The sequence below is a fragment of the Cydia pomonella genome, chromosome 1 (genome assembly GCF_033807575.1).
Source record: "Cydia pomonella isolate Wapato2018A chromosome 1, ilCydPomo1, whole genome shotgun sequence".
NCBI lineage: Eukaryota > Metazoa > Arthropoda > Insecta > Lepidoptera > Tortricidae > Cydia > Cydia pomonella.
In genome coordinates this window covers 37,571,484-37,587,153 of record NC_084703.1, presented here as the reverse complement: position 1 = coordinate 37,587,153, position 15,670 = coordinate 37,571,484, and the positions used below count along the sequence as shown (strand labels likewise).

General features: G+C 40.0%; 2 protein-coding genes across 2 annotated transcripts; one reads left to right on the top strand and one right to left on the bottom strand.

The window, feature by feature from the left end:
- Positions 1-22: 22 nt before the first annotated feature.
- LOC133522181 (serpin I2-like) lies at positions 23-10,382 on the top strand. The gene is made up of 7 exons (XM_061857415.1): positions 23-1,145; positions 1,548-1,721; positions 2,970-3,179; positions 5,523-5,762; positions 8,203-8,406; positions 9,663-9,780; positions 10,051-10,382. The coding sequence occupies exons 1-7, from the start codon at positions 165-167 to the stop codon at positions 10,158-10,160; spliced, it is 2,037 nt and encodes a 678-aa protein (XP_061713399.1). The 5' UTR covers positions 23-164; the 3' UTR covers positions 10,161-10,382.
- Positions 5,764-8,129, bottom strand: LOC133522191 (neuronal acetylcholine receptor subunit alpha-5-like). Its single transcript, XM_061857426.1, has one exon. It carries the CDS (start codon positions 7,230-7,232, stop codon positions 5,883-5,885), a length of 1,350 nt encoding a protein of 449 aa, XP_061713410.1. The 5' UTR covers positions 7,233-8,129; the 3' UTR covers positions 5,764-5,882.
- Positions 10,383-15,670: the final 5,288 nt, after the last annotated feature.

Genomic DNA, 15,670 nt, shown 5'->3' with positions numbered 1-15,670 from the left:
GTTGGATATGCTATTAGTGTGTTAATGATAAGAATGCTTTGAAAAATTACTGGGCACTGAGGACCATGCCATCGTACCGTATGACGCATTCGTTTATTAAGCATATCAAAACGAAAGATTACTTTAGCCAATTTCTCGCCAAAGCGAATGCAGTCAGATAAGCCATGCGGACGGCCGCGGTGGCGTGTAGTACGCTGGCCGTTAAACAACGTATATTTTCACGTGCGGACACCTACTCGTACGAGTATTCTTGCAGTCCGCGCAGGCATGATTCGCGGATCCGTATATTCTTAATTGTGGCCTACGTTGTATCAAGTTTCATTGGTGTGAAAGGCCAACGACTTCTTACTTTAAACCCTATTTCACGGTCTATAACTCCCTTCAAAATGCACCGGTACTCTCAGTCTGCGTGGAAAAATTGTTACTTGTATAGTGCGTGTCCTAAGTGTTGTATAAATTGGTATCCAAGGTTTGCAACGGGTTCTACCCCTTTGAAAATCATACCTGTATGGGATTCGACCGTGCGAATAAATCGCAAAGGGCAAGTATGGCCGCTTAGTAATTATCCCATGCTACGAGTAAATAAGATCAGTTTGCCTGTGCATTCAGACCGAACGGACCATTATAGGCTTTTATCGCTAATGACATCCACAGTGTCCACACATCCACCCAGTGCACATTCACCGATTAACAATTTATCTCGAATTACAACTGTGACGTTAAACAGCTTAAATAAAACAAGTGAGTCTATGATCACATACCAGAAGAATTCTGTTAAAAATAAAATGAGTTCTGACAAGCCGGGACCATTTTTTAATAATACTTTCAATGGAAGAAGAATGAATGATGCAAATAGTAAAAGGGTCACAAACACAAAACCAAAGTTGCTGCAAAATAAGGCTGATCGTGATCATATGCACAATTCATGGAATGCATCCACCACTGTCCCGCCCTTGGATGTGGCAACTACGGAGTCGGTGCCAAGTTTAATGCAATATCACTACGGAACCACCTCAACAACTTCCTTTAACACGTCTTCCCACAACAGTAATGAAACTGACCAAAAAAATAGACCAACAAAAACAGACATTCTTTTTAAAATGTTCAGGAAAACACTAGATCAAGTTGAACGTAAGTTTTTATTGGTGAGTAATTACTGTTTTTTAACTTTCCTGTACTTCTGATCTGGTCACGTTTTTAATTAATAGTCTTCTACTAGTAATTATGTAAAAATTACCTATACCTGAGCAAGTACCTATTGCATAGGTCACTATTGCGGCTGATGCATAAGTACAATGTAGTTGTAGGTATACTATACCGCAATAGTGATCCATGCAATGCCGGCTTGCTAATTTAATTGTTTCATTTCATAACAAGTAGTAAAACTGTATGTAGGTACCTAAGTCATACCGTAACTCATGCATTTATGCTATGCATCTCAAATATCCGTGAAATTATATTCAACTTTTCGCTTCGCATATTCTTCTTACACCTAGGTTGCGGTTAAATAACAATATTTATGTTATTTATATAATTTTTGTTCGCAGTCGGCATTTAATAAGTTGACCGCTATTAGTCCAGACAATCGGAAAGAAAACGGGATTAGCTTTTTACAATCAGGGCTTTTCTTATACCACCTGCTGATGTCGCTGTCTCTTACAATGGATCAAAACGCAGTTCGAGAAATAGAAGAATATTTTGGCTTAAATATGTCGGAAGCAGTAAGTGACACCAACTTTTTAACCGACTTCAAGATTTCAAAAGAGGTTATCAATTCGGTTATATGTATTTTTTTTTAAATGTTTGTTACTCCATAACTCCGTCATTTATGAACCGGTTTGAAAAAAATTTTTTCGTTTGAATTGATTTATATACAGATTGGTCCCGTTTTTGTCAAAACTCAGTTCTGATGATGGGATCCATGAGAAATTGAGGGAACTCTTCAAATGTGAAAGGCATACATATAGTGATTTTTGTATTTTCTGTAACAAATCAAGCATTTAAAAAAGTGATATTTGATGAAGTGGAACTGCTGATGATGATCAGAATGGAACTCTTCAACGACGCATAGTACACGTTTGGCGATTTGTCCTCTTCGCTGTGTTTGTTAAGCAAATTAGATTTTCAAGACAAATTTTTGTCAAGTTCGAGTTCTGACGATGGGGTCCATTAGGACTCGAGGGAACTCCTCAAATGTTATAACAAATCAGGTATTTACATTTGTAGAAGTGACATTTGATGAAGTGGAACTGCTGATGATGAACAGAACGGAACTCTTCAATGATGCATAGTTCACGTTTGGCAATTTGTTCTCTTTGCCAAGCAGTTAGGTTTTCAAGGCACATTTTTATATTCCTATCCTATTTAGTTTTTTTAATAATTATCTGGTGCTTTATTTCATGCATGGTGTGAAATAATTTATCTTAAATACAGTCGAATACCCTATTGCGGGTATCTTACCAGTCAACCATAGGGCAAATGTGAAATGTGTCAAGGTGGGTGCAGTGGCAAAAAATCCTTTTCTACATAATTAGGCGTAGGACGCTGTCTTTTTAATGTCATTGTATGTAATCTAAAATCAATAATAATCGTTCTTTCACCGGTCTTCCTCAATGAAGTCGGTTTTTTTTTCTTAAAAATTATTATGCTTATCAACTATGTGCATTATTAACTAAATCAAAGACAGGTTCAGTCAATCAACCCTTTCACCCTCTAGGTTTAGTGTTCAGTACCCCTAGTGTAAATAAATTCGATTTTGAAACGTGACGTACGCGTGTGCGTTTAGTCTCATTTTGTATTGGATTTAGAAAGAGCGCGCCAAGCGGGACGTTTTGGAAACTCAAAATCCTATACAAAATGAGACTTAACGCAAACGCGTTCGTCACGTTATGATGTCGATAAAATTTACACTAGGGGTACTGAGCTTAACTCTGGGTTTGATAGTTAGAATAAGTAATATTTGTTCGTAGGACAAAATCGAGATTTTAGAACGAACAGTATCATGGCTTCCAAAATCCAGCGAAGAGCTGAAATTCCGGTGGTCGTCGCGGCTGGTGCTGCAGCGGGTGGCAGCTGGAAACGGGCTCCACGGCGCCGCCGCGCGCGTTCTGCCGCTGCGCCTGAGCTGGCTCGTCGGCAACGAAACTTCTACACAACTTGCCGAAACCCTTAACAGTATGGTAACGTAACTTCTATCCGTAATAACGAACAACTATTGTTTGACATAATATTGCTCGGCAAAATAACGATGCCGCAATGCATTTATTGTTATCCTAGAAATTATAGTACCGTAAAACGCTGCAACTTTGCCTGGATTTTGACGTTTTTTTCATATATCTGTGAACCTATTTTTCATTATGAGTTTCATGAGTATTAGTCGGAAAACATACCCTATGCCTTACCAGATAAGACTCAAATCTCATTACCTAATCATACTGTATTTCCGATTTACAAGCAATCAAAGTGGCAGGCAAAGTTGTAGGCCTAAGACGTAACTTTGCCTAGACGGATATCTCCATAAATAAGGTGTTGCTATTTGCAATAATATTTACTCTTGTGCATGAGACATTATGCTTGTCCCTGACAGTCAAATTATTGCCATAAACTTAATACTTTTTTTTTCACATGCAATAGGTAAAGTTGTAGCAGGTTCCACAAACTTTCTATACAAAAATATCGTTAACTGTAGGGTTGTGCCAAAAAATTATTATTATTAAAAAAATCTATTTATATTGTTAGTTACAAAATAATCAACAAACAAATGTAATATAATGTTGTTTGATTTCTTTTTCTTTTAGTATTTAATAATTTGAACTTATTTTAATTTTTTTATTACAAGTACATTGCAGATACACTATTTTGCTAATTTTCAATACATTATTATAGTGTAAAGTTCTAATCACCCATCACCTTTGAACTCCAATTGTAATCGACCTGACACCTAACAACCCAGATTTCGATAAGACAAATCAAATGAGCCTAAACACAGTGGGTTTATTATGTGTAGTTTAGAAGTTGCTATTTTCGGTCTCCATCATCAGACCATCTCGATGATACCATAAACATTGCATTGTCACCCAAGTTACATAAGTATGTCAAACACCTCAATTGGTGTGGCTAATAAGTGGTTGAAAATTAGATTGCAAATTTTGAACAAAAAGACAATTACAAGTAAACATACAACATAATTATAATACAATAAATATACAATCGCAAGTCTTCTTCTTCCTCGCGTTGTCCCGGCATTTTGCCACGGCTCATGGGAGCCTGGGGTCCGCTTGACAACTAATCCCAAGATTTGGCGTAGGCACTAGTTTTTACGAAAGCGACTGCCATCTGACCTTCCAACCCAGAGGGTAAACTAGGCCTTGTTAGGAATAGTCCGGTTTCCTCACGATGTTTTCCTTCACCGAAAAGCGACTGGTAAATATCAAATGATATTTCGTACATAAGTTCCGAAAAACCCATTGGTACGAGCCGGGGTTTGAACCCGCGACCTCCGGATTGCAAGTCGCACGCTCTTACCGCTAGGCCACCAGCGCACCACAATTGCAAGTAACTACAATAAAAATATAATAACAGATTGCAATAAGTTTTTTTATATAATTTTCATCTTAATATAAGTTTTTTTTGTTAACGTTAGTTTAATATTGTATTGTCAGCAGATCTACATAGGTACCCACACTGAAAGTCGGTGAAAATCGACTTGCAAGATTTGACTTAAACAAACATTGCAAGTTAATAAAAAGCTTGTAATAAATAAACTCATTTAAGCAGTTTAGGCAAGCCTATTTTTACTCTTTTCTGTACATTTATAAAATTCAGCTAGTGACAGCCCTAGACCCAGGCAAAATTGTGTCATTCAAGTTTCCAAAACACTGCCCAATATTGCCTGGTACGTTATTATGCTGAAATCATGTCCTTTTCTTGAAAATATTAAACTTACGGGAAATAGACAGTCTTTGCTTACCCTGGGACGTTAACACTTCTCAAAAAACACCTTTTTCGTAGATAAAAATTCAAAAGTTGCGAGACACTAAAAAAATGCTGCCACTCACGCCGACTTATGATACGTAACTGGCGGAGCAACAATGGAGTTACCATTGTAAAAAAATGAAATATGTGTTGCCAGAATAATGAAAATTACTACCAAATTCTAAAAAACAAGAAAAAACTAAGCAAATTCGAGAGATCGTAATTGAAATGAAATAGGCAAAGTTGAGCTTAAATGGCAAAGTTGCAGCATTTTACGGTAGATACTTTCTGGAGCAGGTGCCGCGGTTTGCGATTATTGCCAGAATTCATCATACTTAAGTATCATTAAGTTATTGATGACTAAAAACTAGACACTCCTCAATGCCCTACAAGATTTTACTAATTATCGTTGGTAGGTGAGAAGTGAAAAAGCTTTAATTCTTAGTGTAGGCCGCACATTTCTAGCATTTCAAGTGACTGGGCCAGCAACTGATGTAGGTACAACATTATTACAAAATGACATAACATTGGTTGGTGTACTCTTGAAGGTGTTGTCGGACTCCGGAGGCAGCATGCACGACACGTTCTCGGAGGAGGAGGTGGAGGCGGGCGTGTGCGCGGCGGCGCTGGGCACGGTGTACCTGCGCGGCACGTGGCGCACGGCGCCTACGCTGCTCAACGACACGCTGCCCTTCCGCGACTCGCCCGCCGCGCCCAACCGCTCGTCGCGCTACTTTCGCCTCAACGACCTCATGGCCTACTCCTACTTGCACGAATGGGACACAGAGGTCAATAATCAATTGTTTTATTTCGTTACCCATATACAATATTTCACATGCATGCTATATTGAAAGCGACCTATAGGTAGTATCTACGTACATACAATAGTGTGATACACAGAACAAAGTTTAATAAGGGTCTCTCGGAATGTAAATGCCTATTAACACTGCGTAAGTTATCACTGAAATAATGAACACGGCACTGTTCATAATATTCGACAGCTGCAGCCAGGATGATACTTGCTTTGGGTCCTCGACCGCACTGGTTCCGGCGTCGTCTTCTGAAAGCGTAACCTTCTCTTCCGGGGCGCGGTCAGGGTCGAACTCGGTGAAGACGGCGTATTTGACGGGGCCCGCGGCCACGAAGCGCGTCACGCGTAGCAGCCACACCGGCGGCGGCGTCGCGCGGGTCCGCAGCGACATAAGCCCCAGCGTTAGCAACACCGCAAACAAAGATACGACCATCGAATCTCGTATGAACAATAGAATAATGGGCGTGTCCGCGCTCTCCTTGGGTATGTCGTAGCCGATTTCCGTTAAAAATATAAAGTGACAGAAAAGACTGAAACACGCCACTATTAACCTCGTATTGTCCTTGATATCTAACATTAACGATATCAACGTTAACATGACGATGGCTATGGAAGGGACGACAACGATGGCTGCCGGGCCTGCCGCTTCGCGCTGCATGACGAATGTGTATTTTAACATCGGATAAGTATCATTCGGGCAACAGGCATATTTACCGGCATATCTTTTTTTAACCACTTGCAAAAGTCTCCAGCCGGGTCCATCCTGATATTCGTCAGTATTCACGGCTTGGACGGGGTCAAAAGTAAAGTTGATCTGCTCCCCGGTGTGCATCCAGGATCCAAAATATAAAGTGCAGTTTTGCGCATCGTAGGGCCAGCGACGCAAGGTCGTGCGGCAGATGCCAGAGTGCGCCATGTGTGGCACGCACGTCACCGAGCCATTGTTGTGCACTTTGCAGGTCGTGTAGAACGAGTCTGACTGGTACCTGCTGGCGTCTGCGTTGAACAATGCCAGTCCCGGGGTCCATATTTCGTGACTCTCTAGTAATGTCATATTTAGACCTCCATAGTCACTAGGTTTCCACTTCAAGAATTCATCTTTCCACGTCATCATTACCCAGCTGTGAACGGTGAAGGTTTCTTCTAGGTAATCAAAGCTAATGTATTTAAGTAGGAAGCCGACCTCTACGTTGACTGTGTCCTGATGGTGGAGAACGGGGCGGTAGTTGCTATTGTAGGCGCATTTGAGGTCTTTCCGGAGGCGCGCGTCTTCGGTGAGCTGCTCTTTCTTGTCGGGGCAGTCGTCCGTCTCCGCGCGCGCGAGGAGAACGCACGCCCACAGCACGAGTGTGAGGACGGGGCAAGCTCGAAGGAACCTTCTGGGCCACATTCTGTTCGACGACTGGCCGCCCGCAGGCATAAACTCGGCCTGCCATTGCTGTAACATGATAGGGTGCGACGCCCCCTCGATAAGCGTGTAATGGTGACAGTTTTATTAGGACACGATAAGGTACGGTGTTATTCTGGCGTGATTATTTTTTGTGAGTTTTAATTGCAAGTAAGTATTGTTCTAATTTACTTTCACCTGTAGTTAGGCTGCTTTCAGATAACCGTAAATATCAATTACTTACTCGTAGCGATAATGACTAAAGTTAACGTTTATTTATCACACTAGGAGCTAGAAATTAGTTGTTGTCCCAAAAGCTATCTGTGAGTGGTGTTGCTATAATGGTCAACCCCTTCGCTAGAAGCGAGATTTCGGCCGAAGAGTAACTTAGATTATTTAATTCCGAAGTACCTGTCTTTCTGCATAACAAGTCTCGAGTTGAACTTCATGTGATCGCGATAACATGTCTTCCATCTGAATGCAGCAATCCAGAATTACCCTTCTACAGAGATTTTCACTATTTGCGAGAGTAGCATCTTCTATCTCGTTCCAACCGTTGCGTAAATACGTGCGTGGCGCCCTAGTTGACTCCGGCCGCCGATGCAAACGCATGTCTCATAGGACTTTTAATACAAAACACATTGATTTTCTCCTTATTCTATATATTTTTTATAGAATATCCACATTTTTTATTCAATGGCATCACATCTTATAACTAAAATGCATTAAATAAAAAAAATACAAATAAAAATAATGGAATAAAAATAATGGAATAAAAAAAAAACGTAATATAATACTGCTATGTGACATAAACATAGAATTACAATATGCATCTACACATAAGTTAGAGTCTGTTCGGAAAGAGAAGAGTAGTGGAATGTATTGGGCCCCATACATTCCACGACTCTTCTCCTTCCGAACAAACTCTACTCGTATGTAATGCAGGGTGTTTCTGCGTCATACGTTTCTTAAAAGTCGATACATATTGTAATAACTGGTAATGTTAAGAGGATATATCTTTATATTCCAGGCCATAGAGATACCGTACGCTATGCCTGGCCTCACGCTACTCATCCTGGTGCCGAAAGAGCTGTCGCTGCGGCCGTTGGTGGAGCGCGCGGCCGCCGTGGGGCTGGACGCCGTGGTCGGCGTTATGCACACGATGAGGATAGCCGTCACACTACCGCTCTATACGTTGCGCATGACTTTATTGCTGCCTAATAAACTACAAGATGTAAGTTCGTTTTACAAGTCAACACAATGTTGTTTGTGTTCGCTTTGGTTTATCACACATTCTATGCGGGGGATGTGTTTGTTCAGAACCAATAGAATCACTACACGCTGAGCGAGAAAAAAAAAAAGTAATTCTATTGGTTTTTAAAAGACACATCCCTCGGTACGCTTCTCGCACATTTCTGGTAAAAACGCAACCTAAAAGAGAACCTTTAAAGTGGCGTATAAAACAACGCGCCAAAAGTATCTGCCACCCTGTAATACTTTTCCAAATAGAGATAAATCTCTACAGTTCGCATTAAAACGCACCTAATGTGTATGTGTATACATATGTTCTATTTATTATATATTGGTTTGGCCTAGTAGGTAGTGACCCTACCTATGAAACCGATCGTCCTGGGTTCGAATCCCGGTAACGGCATTTGTTTGTGTGATGAACAGTTCCTGAGTCATGGGTGTTTTCTAAGTATTTTTATATATTATATTTATCGTTGTCTGAGTCTTGAGCTTACTGTCTTGGGACTTAGTCAATTTGTCTAAGAATGTCCAATATTTATTTATGTACATACAGAAACGAGATAGAAGCGGTGGTGGCCTAACGGCAGGAGCCTGCGACTTGCAATCCGGAGGTCTCGGGTTCAAACCCCGGCTCGTACCAATAAGGTTTTCGGAACTTATTTACGAAATAGCATTTGGTATTTACCAGTCGCTTTTCGGTGAAGGAAAACATCGTGAGGAAACCGGACTAATCCCTACAAGGCCTAATTTACCCTCAGGGTTAGAAGGTCAGATGGCAGTCGCTTTCGTAAAAATGAGCCGTGGCAAAATGCCGGGACAACGCAAGGAAGAAAATACATACAGAGATATATCGTTTTGTTAAGCTGTTAGAGAATGATAGATACTTTTGACGAGTAGGCTGATTCGCTACTTTTGATGCTTACAAATTACAATTATGCGTATGTACTTCTACTTTCTGCCTACTGCTACTGCCTCCTAGCCTAACCTAGTTGGTAGTGACCCTGCCTACAAAGCAGGTCCTGAGTTTAAACCCGGTAGTATGCATATAAGGATTATAGGCTTATTAGGTTTTATAGTGTTCGCTAGCCTTAAAAGTGTTGATATATAAGTGTATGTCATGTACAGATGTAGTGAATAATCCTTTCCCTAAAATGTCAAATACTGAATAGATTTACTTAAAAGCAACGGATAAACCAATTGATATGTACTAAACGCAAGATCTACGTACACGTTTTCCAGATGGGTATGCAAAGTTTGCTAACGAATGGCACCGACTGTCAGCCTGTGAGGCTGTCCCACGCCGTACAGCGTCTCATGTTCTGGGCAGAAGCTGGTCGAAACGCGTTCAAAGACGATGGTAATGTAATATCTTTTCCCCTTTTTTATGTGTGATTAATTTACAAAAAGAAGTTGAGCAAGCCCACCAATGCCCGAGTCCGGATACATATTTTTTATTTCCTCACAAAATGCATGGTAAAACGTTGTGTGATATGCGTGCAGAAAGACAAATCTCAACTCTCGATGTCGTTGTGAAACACTCTTGCTTGGGTTTAGGTATCTCTATTAAAGATAAATAGAAACAATAGTTGCAAGAATTTGTTTATGTGTTATTATTATGGTTTTTCAGGTATAGAATGGGACCCGCGTCCAGAATTGGAAATTGTCGTAGACCGTCCATATCTGTTCTTCGTTCGTTGGAATAACGTAACCATTATGAATGGAGTATTCGTACTGTGAGTAGTATTGGTCGCGTAACCAATGAGGATCAACGATCTCAGGCCCCCGAGCGATCTTCGTGCTGAGTAACCATGCACGTGAAAAATAATCAAAATCAGACGGGAATTTCGTCACGACACGTATGGTCAGGAAACCATCATTTGCACGGCGAAGTGGACGATATAAACTGAAATAGATGTAATGTATTACCAATGGCATTAAATAAAATTATTTTGTTTCCTAGTTGACGTGTAAGGTACCTATTGCTAGCCAAAGCGAATTTGAAATAGAGGTGTATTGTTAAAGAAAACTTTGTAGCCACGTAAATTTACTGCCATCTTTCGGCACATAATTAAAACTTTTAGAACGCCATTTCACTTCGATCCTTATTATTTTACTGATATGTGTTAAATATCAAAAAGTGGCGCCATCTAATAGATCAAAAGCCAAAGGAAGCAGCATCGTTTCGAGCGATGGCGCCATAACCTTTAGGTAGGGCCCGGTAAGATGGCGCTCCTTTTTGATATTTAACAAATATCAGTGAAAGAATAAGGATCAAAGTCAAATGGCGTTCTAATAGTTTTAATTATGTGTCAAAAGATGGCAGTAAATTGACGTCGCTACAACGTTTTCTTTGACAATACACCTCTATTTCAAATACTCTTTGTGCAAACTAAGGCCAATACAAACCTAAATAAGGGAAAAATAGAAAATTAGTTTTAATTTGGAATTTGTTGCGCCAGAATACGGATATTAAATGAGTTTACGAATGTCACTTATGATTATTATGGTGGGGCGTAATAAAATTACTAACTGTATGTAACTGTTTTTTTACGGAGGTAACAAGCTTAATTAAAGATAACAAAAATTTGTCCTCTAAGAAAGAATATTGATAATTATTGGGGAAGGGATAAAATCGGGGTTCCCTAGTTAGTCATAGGGGTGGCAGGACTGAAAATGTTAAGAACCACTGGTTTAGGTGAATCCGTTTTTAAATAGATATATCTATATATATAATTGCGTTGTAACCGCACCAATCATAAAACGAAGAGATAAAACTGACCTCACAATACCGTTTGAAATGCCATTAAAATTACATATAGTCTGCCGGCAAACCCAATTTTTGTCAGTAAATAAGAATGAGAAAACTATACTTGTCGCTTTATTTTCGGTGCTAGTATTAGCGTAAGACAAAGAAAGTATGATGTCTATGTTAGAAATGCTACAGTCCCTGGCCCAAATATACCTACAACTATAGGGCATCTCATGACAATTACAATTGGGTAAGTAGCCCCAAGACGTAAAGGGTTATAGAAATAGACATTATTTATTGCATAAATTATTGGTAAATTTTTGAAGAGTATATTTTTTCGACATTTGTATGTTTTTTAATACTTAATTAGATTCGGTATGATTGTGTAATCAACAAAAAATATAGTGTACAACCATTCTACTTTTTATAGTTAGTTAGTTGCTATACGGACGCTAAATTTCGTTATTTTTATGGCACTATATGTATAGCCTTGTAAGGCGGTGTTCAACTGTACCTTAGTCAGGTCATAAGTTCTGTCACAAACAAAATGTATAACAAAGCTTTTACTGAAAAAAGTTATCCATGATTTAAAAGCTTGTTTTATAATGATCAAAACGTAATTTAGACATTTAAAAATTTGAAGTTTAATTTAATTCAACTCACCCTCACCTCGCTGAATGGCAATACTTATGCGCTGCGAGAGAAAGCTGCCAGCTCTCTCGTCACCGGTAGAATCTATGAGCCTTTTACTTATTTTAAAATTTAGATCACGATTATTTATTTATTATTACCTATGACAGTATTACTGACAGAACTTATAGCCTGACTGAGTATATGGCATTTTATTGACATTGTATGGCAGTATTAACATTTTTATGGTACTATACAGACATCTGTAAGACCCTGACGACATTTGTATGGCAGTAACGACATTTTATGGCACTGTGTAGACATTTGTATGATCCAAGTAGCCGTAGAAATGTTGCCAAACGCAAAATTCTTACACCATACTGCTAACTATTATAATAAAAAAACACAATCAATTCAATTGTATATCAATAAATACCTAAGGGCCCATACAAATGTTGTTACCCGTACCAAAATATGTCGTTCAAAAAGGTTAGCTGTTACATCGGTCAAAAAAACTGTCTCTGTATCCACTTCTTACTGTTGGAGATCGAAGCCCAAGCAACGTTACTGTATCGCTAATTAAATGTAGTAGTAGAAAAATGGACAAATCAGCCCTTCGTGTGTCTGAGCGTATGCCGTTCTCCCGCTGCTGCCAGGAAGGAATATCGGCTTGCCTGTCGGTGACAATCAGTTCTGTATTGCTCTGACAGATAACAATGCTAGATCATTAGACAATGATAGGCTACCGTTGGTCAGTATCGTCAACAAACTTTTAGGTCAGGTAGAAACTTTATTATTCCGTGTTTAATTGGGCGATGGTGTGTTGGCCCGCCCAACGGCCCTCAGATTTGGCAATTTTTGCAAAATGGAGGCCGGCAGACGTAGCCATTTTCTCCCCCTCCCGCTGTGGGAATTCAGCACACGAAAGGTTAAAGAGGTAATAAGGTTGTAATAAATGGGAGTTTTCAGAAAAAAGTGTATGTAGCCCAATTAGCGTGAGTAGTTAAGAGTCCTTATTCCTACAGACGAGCGTATTTTGTAAAATGCTTCCTTTTTCATTCAAGATTACGACGTAACTATGCCCAAACACGATGGAGTTATGATAAATAGATTACGAGTTCTGGTGACCAACTCCTGACTCCATCATGAGACCCTGGACTTCATCTAGATCGATGGTACTCGTCAGGGCAAATCTTTTGAGCCCAAACACGATGGAATTATAATGAGTAGATTAGGAGTTCTAGTGACCAACTCCTGACTCCATCATGAGACCCTGAACATCATCTAGATTGATGGTGCTCGTGAGGGCAAATCTATTGAGCCCAAACACGATGGAGTTATGATGAGTAGATTAGGAATTATGGTGACCAACTCCTGACTCCATCATGAGACCCTGGACTTCATCTAGATCGATGGTACTCGTCAGGGCAAATCTTTTGAGCCCAAACACGATGGAATTATAATGAGTAGATTAGGAGTTCTGGTGACCAACTCCTGACTCCATCATGAGACCCTGAACATCATCTAGATTGATGGTGCTCGTGAGGGCAAATCTATTGAGCCCAAACACGATGGAGTTATGATGAGTAGATTAGGAATTATGGTGACCAACTCCTGACTCCATCATGAGACCCTGGACTTCATTTAGAACGATGGTACTCGTCAGGGCAAATCTATTGAGCCCAAATACGATGGAATTATAATGAGTAGATTAGGAGTTCTAGTGACCTACTCCTGACTCCATCATGAGACCCTGGACTTCATCTAGATTGATGGTGCTCATCAGGGTAAATCTATTGAGCCCAAACTCGATGGAGTTATGATGAGTAGATTAGGAGTTCTGGGGAGTTCTGGTGACCAACTCCTGACTCCGTCATGAGACCCTGGACCTCATCTAGATCGATGGTGTTCGTCAGGGCAAATCTTTTGAGCCCAAGCACGATGGAATTATAATGAGTAGATTAGGAGTTCTGGTGACCAACTCCTGACTCCATCATAAGAACCTGGATGGACTTCATTCGGGTCATAAATAATAATACAAACCCTAACGTGATTTCAAATAACACTGAAACTCTATAGCACTAATGTGCGCAAACGATTGGCATCTTGAGGCAGCATGGGTGCGTAGCCACCATGCCAATCGATACGACAACGAACCACTATCTGTCTCTCTCTCGTACTAATATGCACAAACGATTGGCATCTTGGCTGGGCAGCATGGGTGCGTAGCCAACATGCCAAACGTTTACGATACGACAAGGAAACACTATCTGTCTCTCTATCGCACTAATATGCGCAATCGATTGGCTTCTTGGCTAGGTATCATGGGTGCGTAGCCAACATGCCAATCGTTTACGATACGACAACGAAACACTACTGTCTCTCTATCGCACTAATATCTATTCGCAAACGATTGGTATTTTGGCTAGGCACCAAGCAAGTGTGTGGCCAACATGCCAATCGTTTACGATACGACAACGAAACACTATCTGTCTCTCTATCGCACTAATATACTTTATTTATACCTGCAGTCATTTACTAACTTCTTCATTTTCCATTGGTGTGAAAGAGACAGAATAAAGAGCAAGGGTTATAGTACACTCTGTAGTCTGTACACTTAGTAGTAGTGTACATAAAAAAAACTACTGTGCATATAAAATAAAATAAAGAGTGCCCATATGATATCATATAACACTAAAATTAATGTTGCTTGAAATTATATTGAAAACTATCAAGATTATTCTAGTCTGCATTGAAACGCGCGTCGCGTTGCCGGCGCTCGCGTACCGAGCGCCAACGCCATCTATCGAGCGTTATTTCGTGAAATCGGAGAACGCTCCAAGGATTAAGGGCTCTTAAGACCACTGTCAGTTTTGTGACGACAATTTGTTATTTATTTATTAGACATTTATAAGCTTAACGGGTGCAATGCATGAAATCTTTATGGGATTCAACTTTTCGCTTATACTTTATGAAATATTGATCGAAAAAAAAAACTATCTAACAAAACATACTTATTTAAACACATTCTTTACGATGGTAAAAGAAAAAAATCAAAAATGTATGTTCCAGAAACGACCCTCCTACCCCATACCCCAAAGGTTTATTCTGTTTACATATATAAAAAAATTGCGACTCTGTGGATTCAAGAACTAAGGTCTTCTTCTTCTTCCTCGCGTTGTCCCGGCATTTTGCCACGGCTCATGGGAGCCTGGGGTCCGCTTGACAACTAATCCCAAGATTTGGCGTAGGCACTAGTTTTTACGAAAGCGACTGCCATCTGACCTTCCAACCCAGAGGGTAAACTAGGCCTTGTTAGGATTAGTCCGGTTTCCTCACGATGTTTTCCTTCACCGAAAAGCGAGTGGTAAATATCAAATGATATTTCGTACATAAGTTCTGAAAACTCATTGGTACGAGCCGGGTTTGAACCCGCGACCTCCGGATTGCAAGTCGCACGCTCTTACCGCTAGGCCACCAGCGCTTCTATTCAAGAACTAAGGTATGCTACCAAAAGTCTTAAGCCTATTTAACCACATAAATACTACGGTAAAATAAAATTAAACGAGTTTGTTCCCGTTCAGTCAGTAGTGGTAGGATTGGTAACCGCTGCACAAAAGAAAAAATAGTACATTATGATACAAGTGTGCTAAGTTGGTCATCACACACGAGGCGATATTGTGCGCGCGAGCTGTAAGCGAGCGCGCAATAAGAAAGCCGATGTGGGTAATGTTCAATGTACACGCATTTCATACGACGTTTTTCAGCACACTTGCGAGGAAAAAACAAAACTTCGATTTTTTTTTTGTCTAAACAGTTAAAGTACAATTTTCAAAATGATGGCTTACAAGTTTTAACATCGAATAAT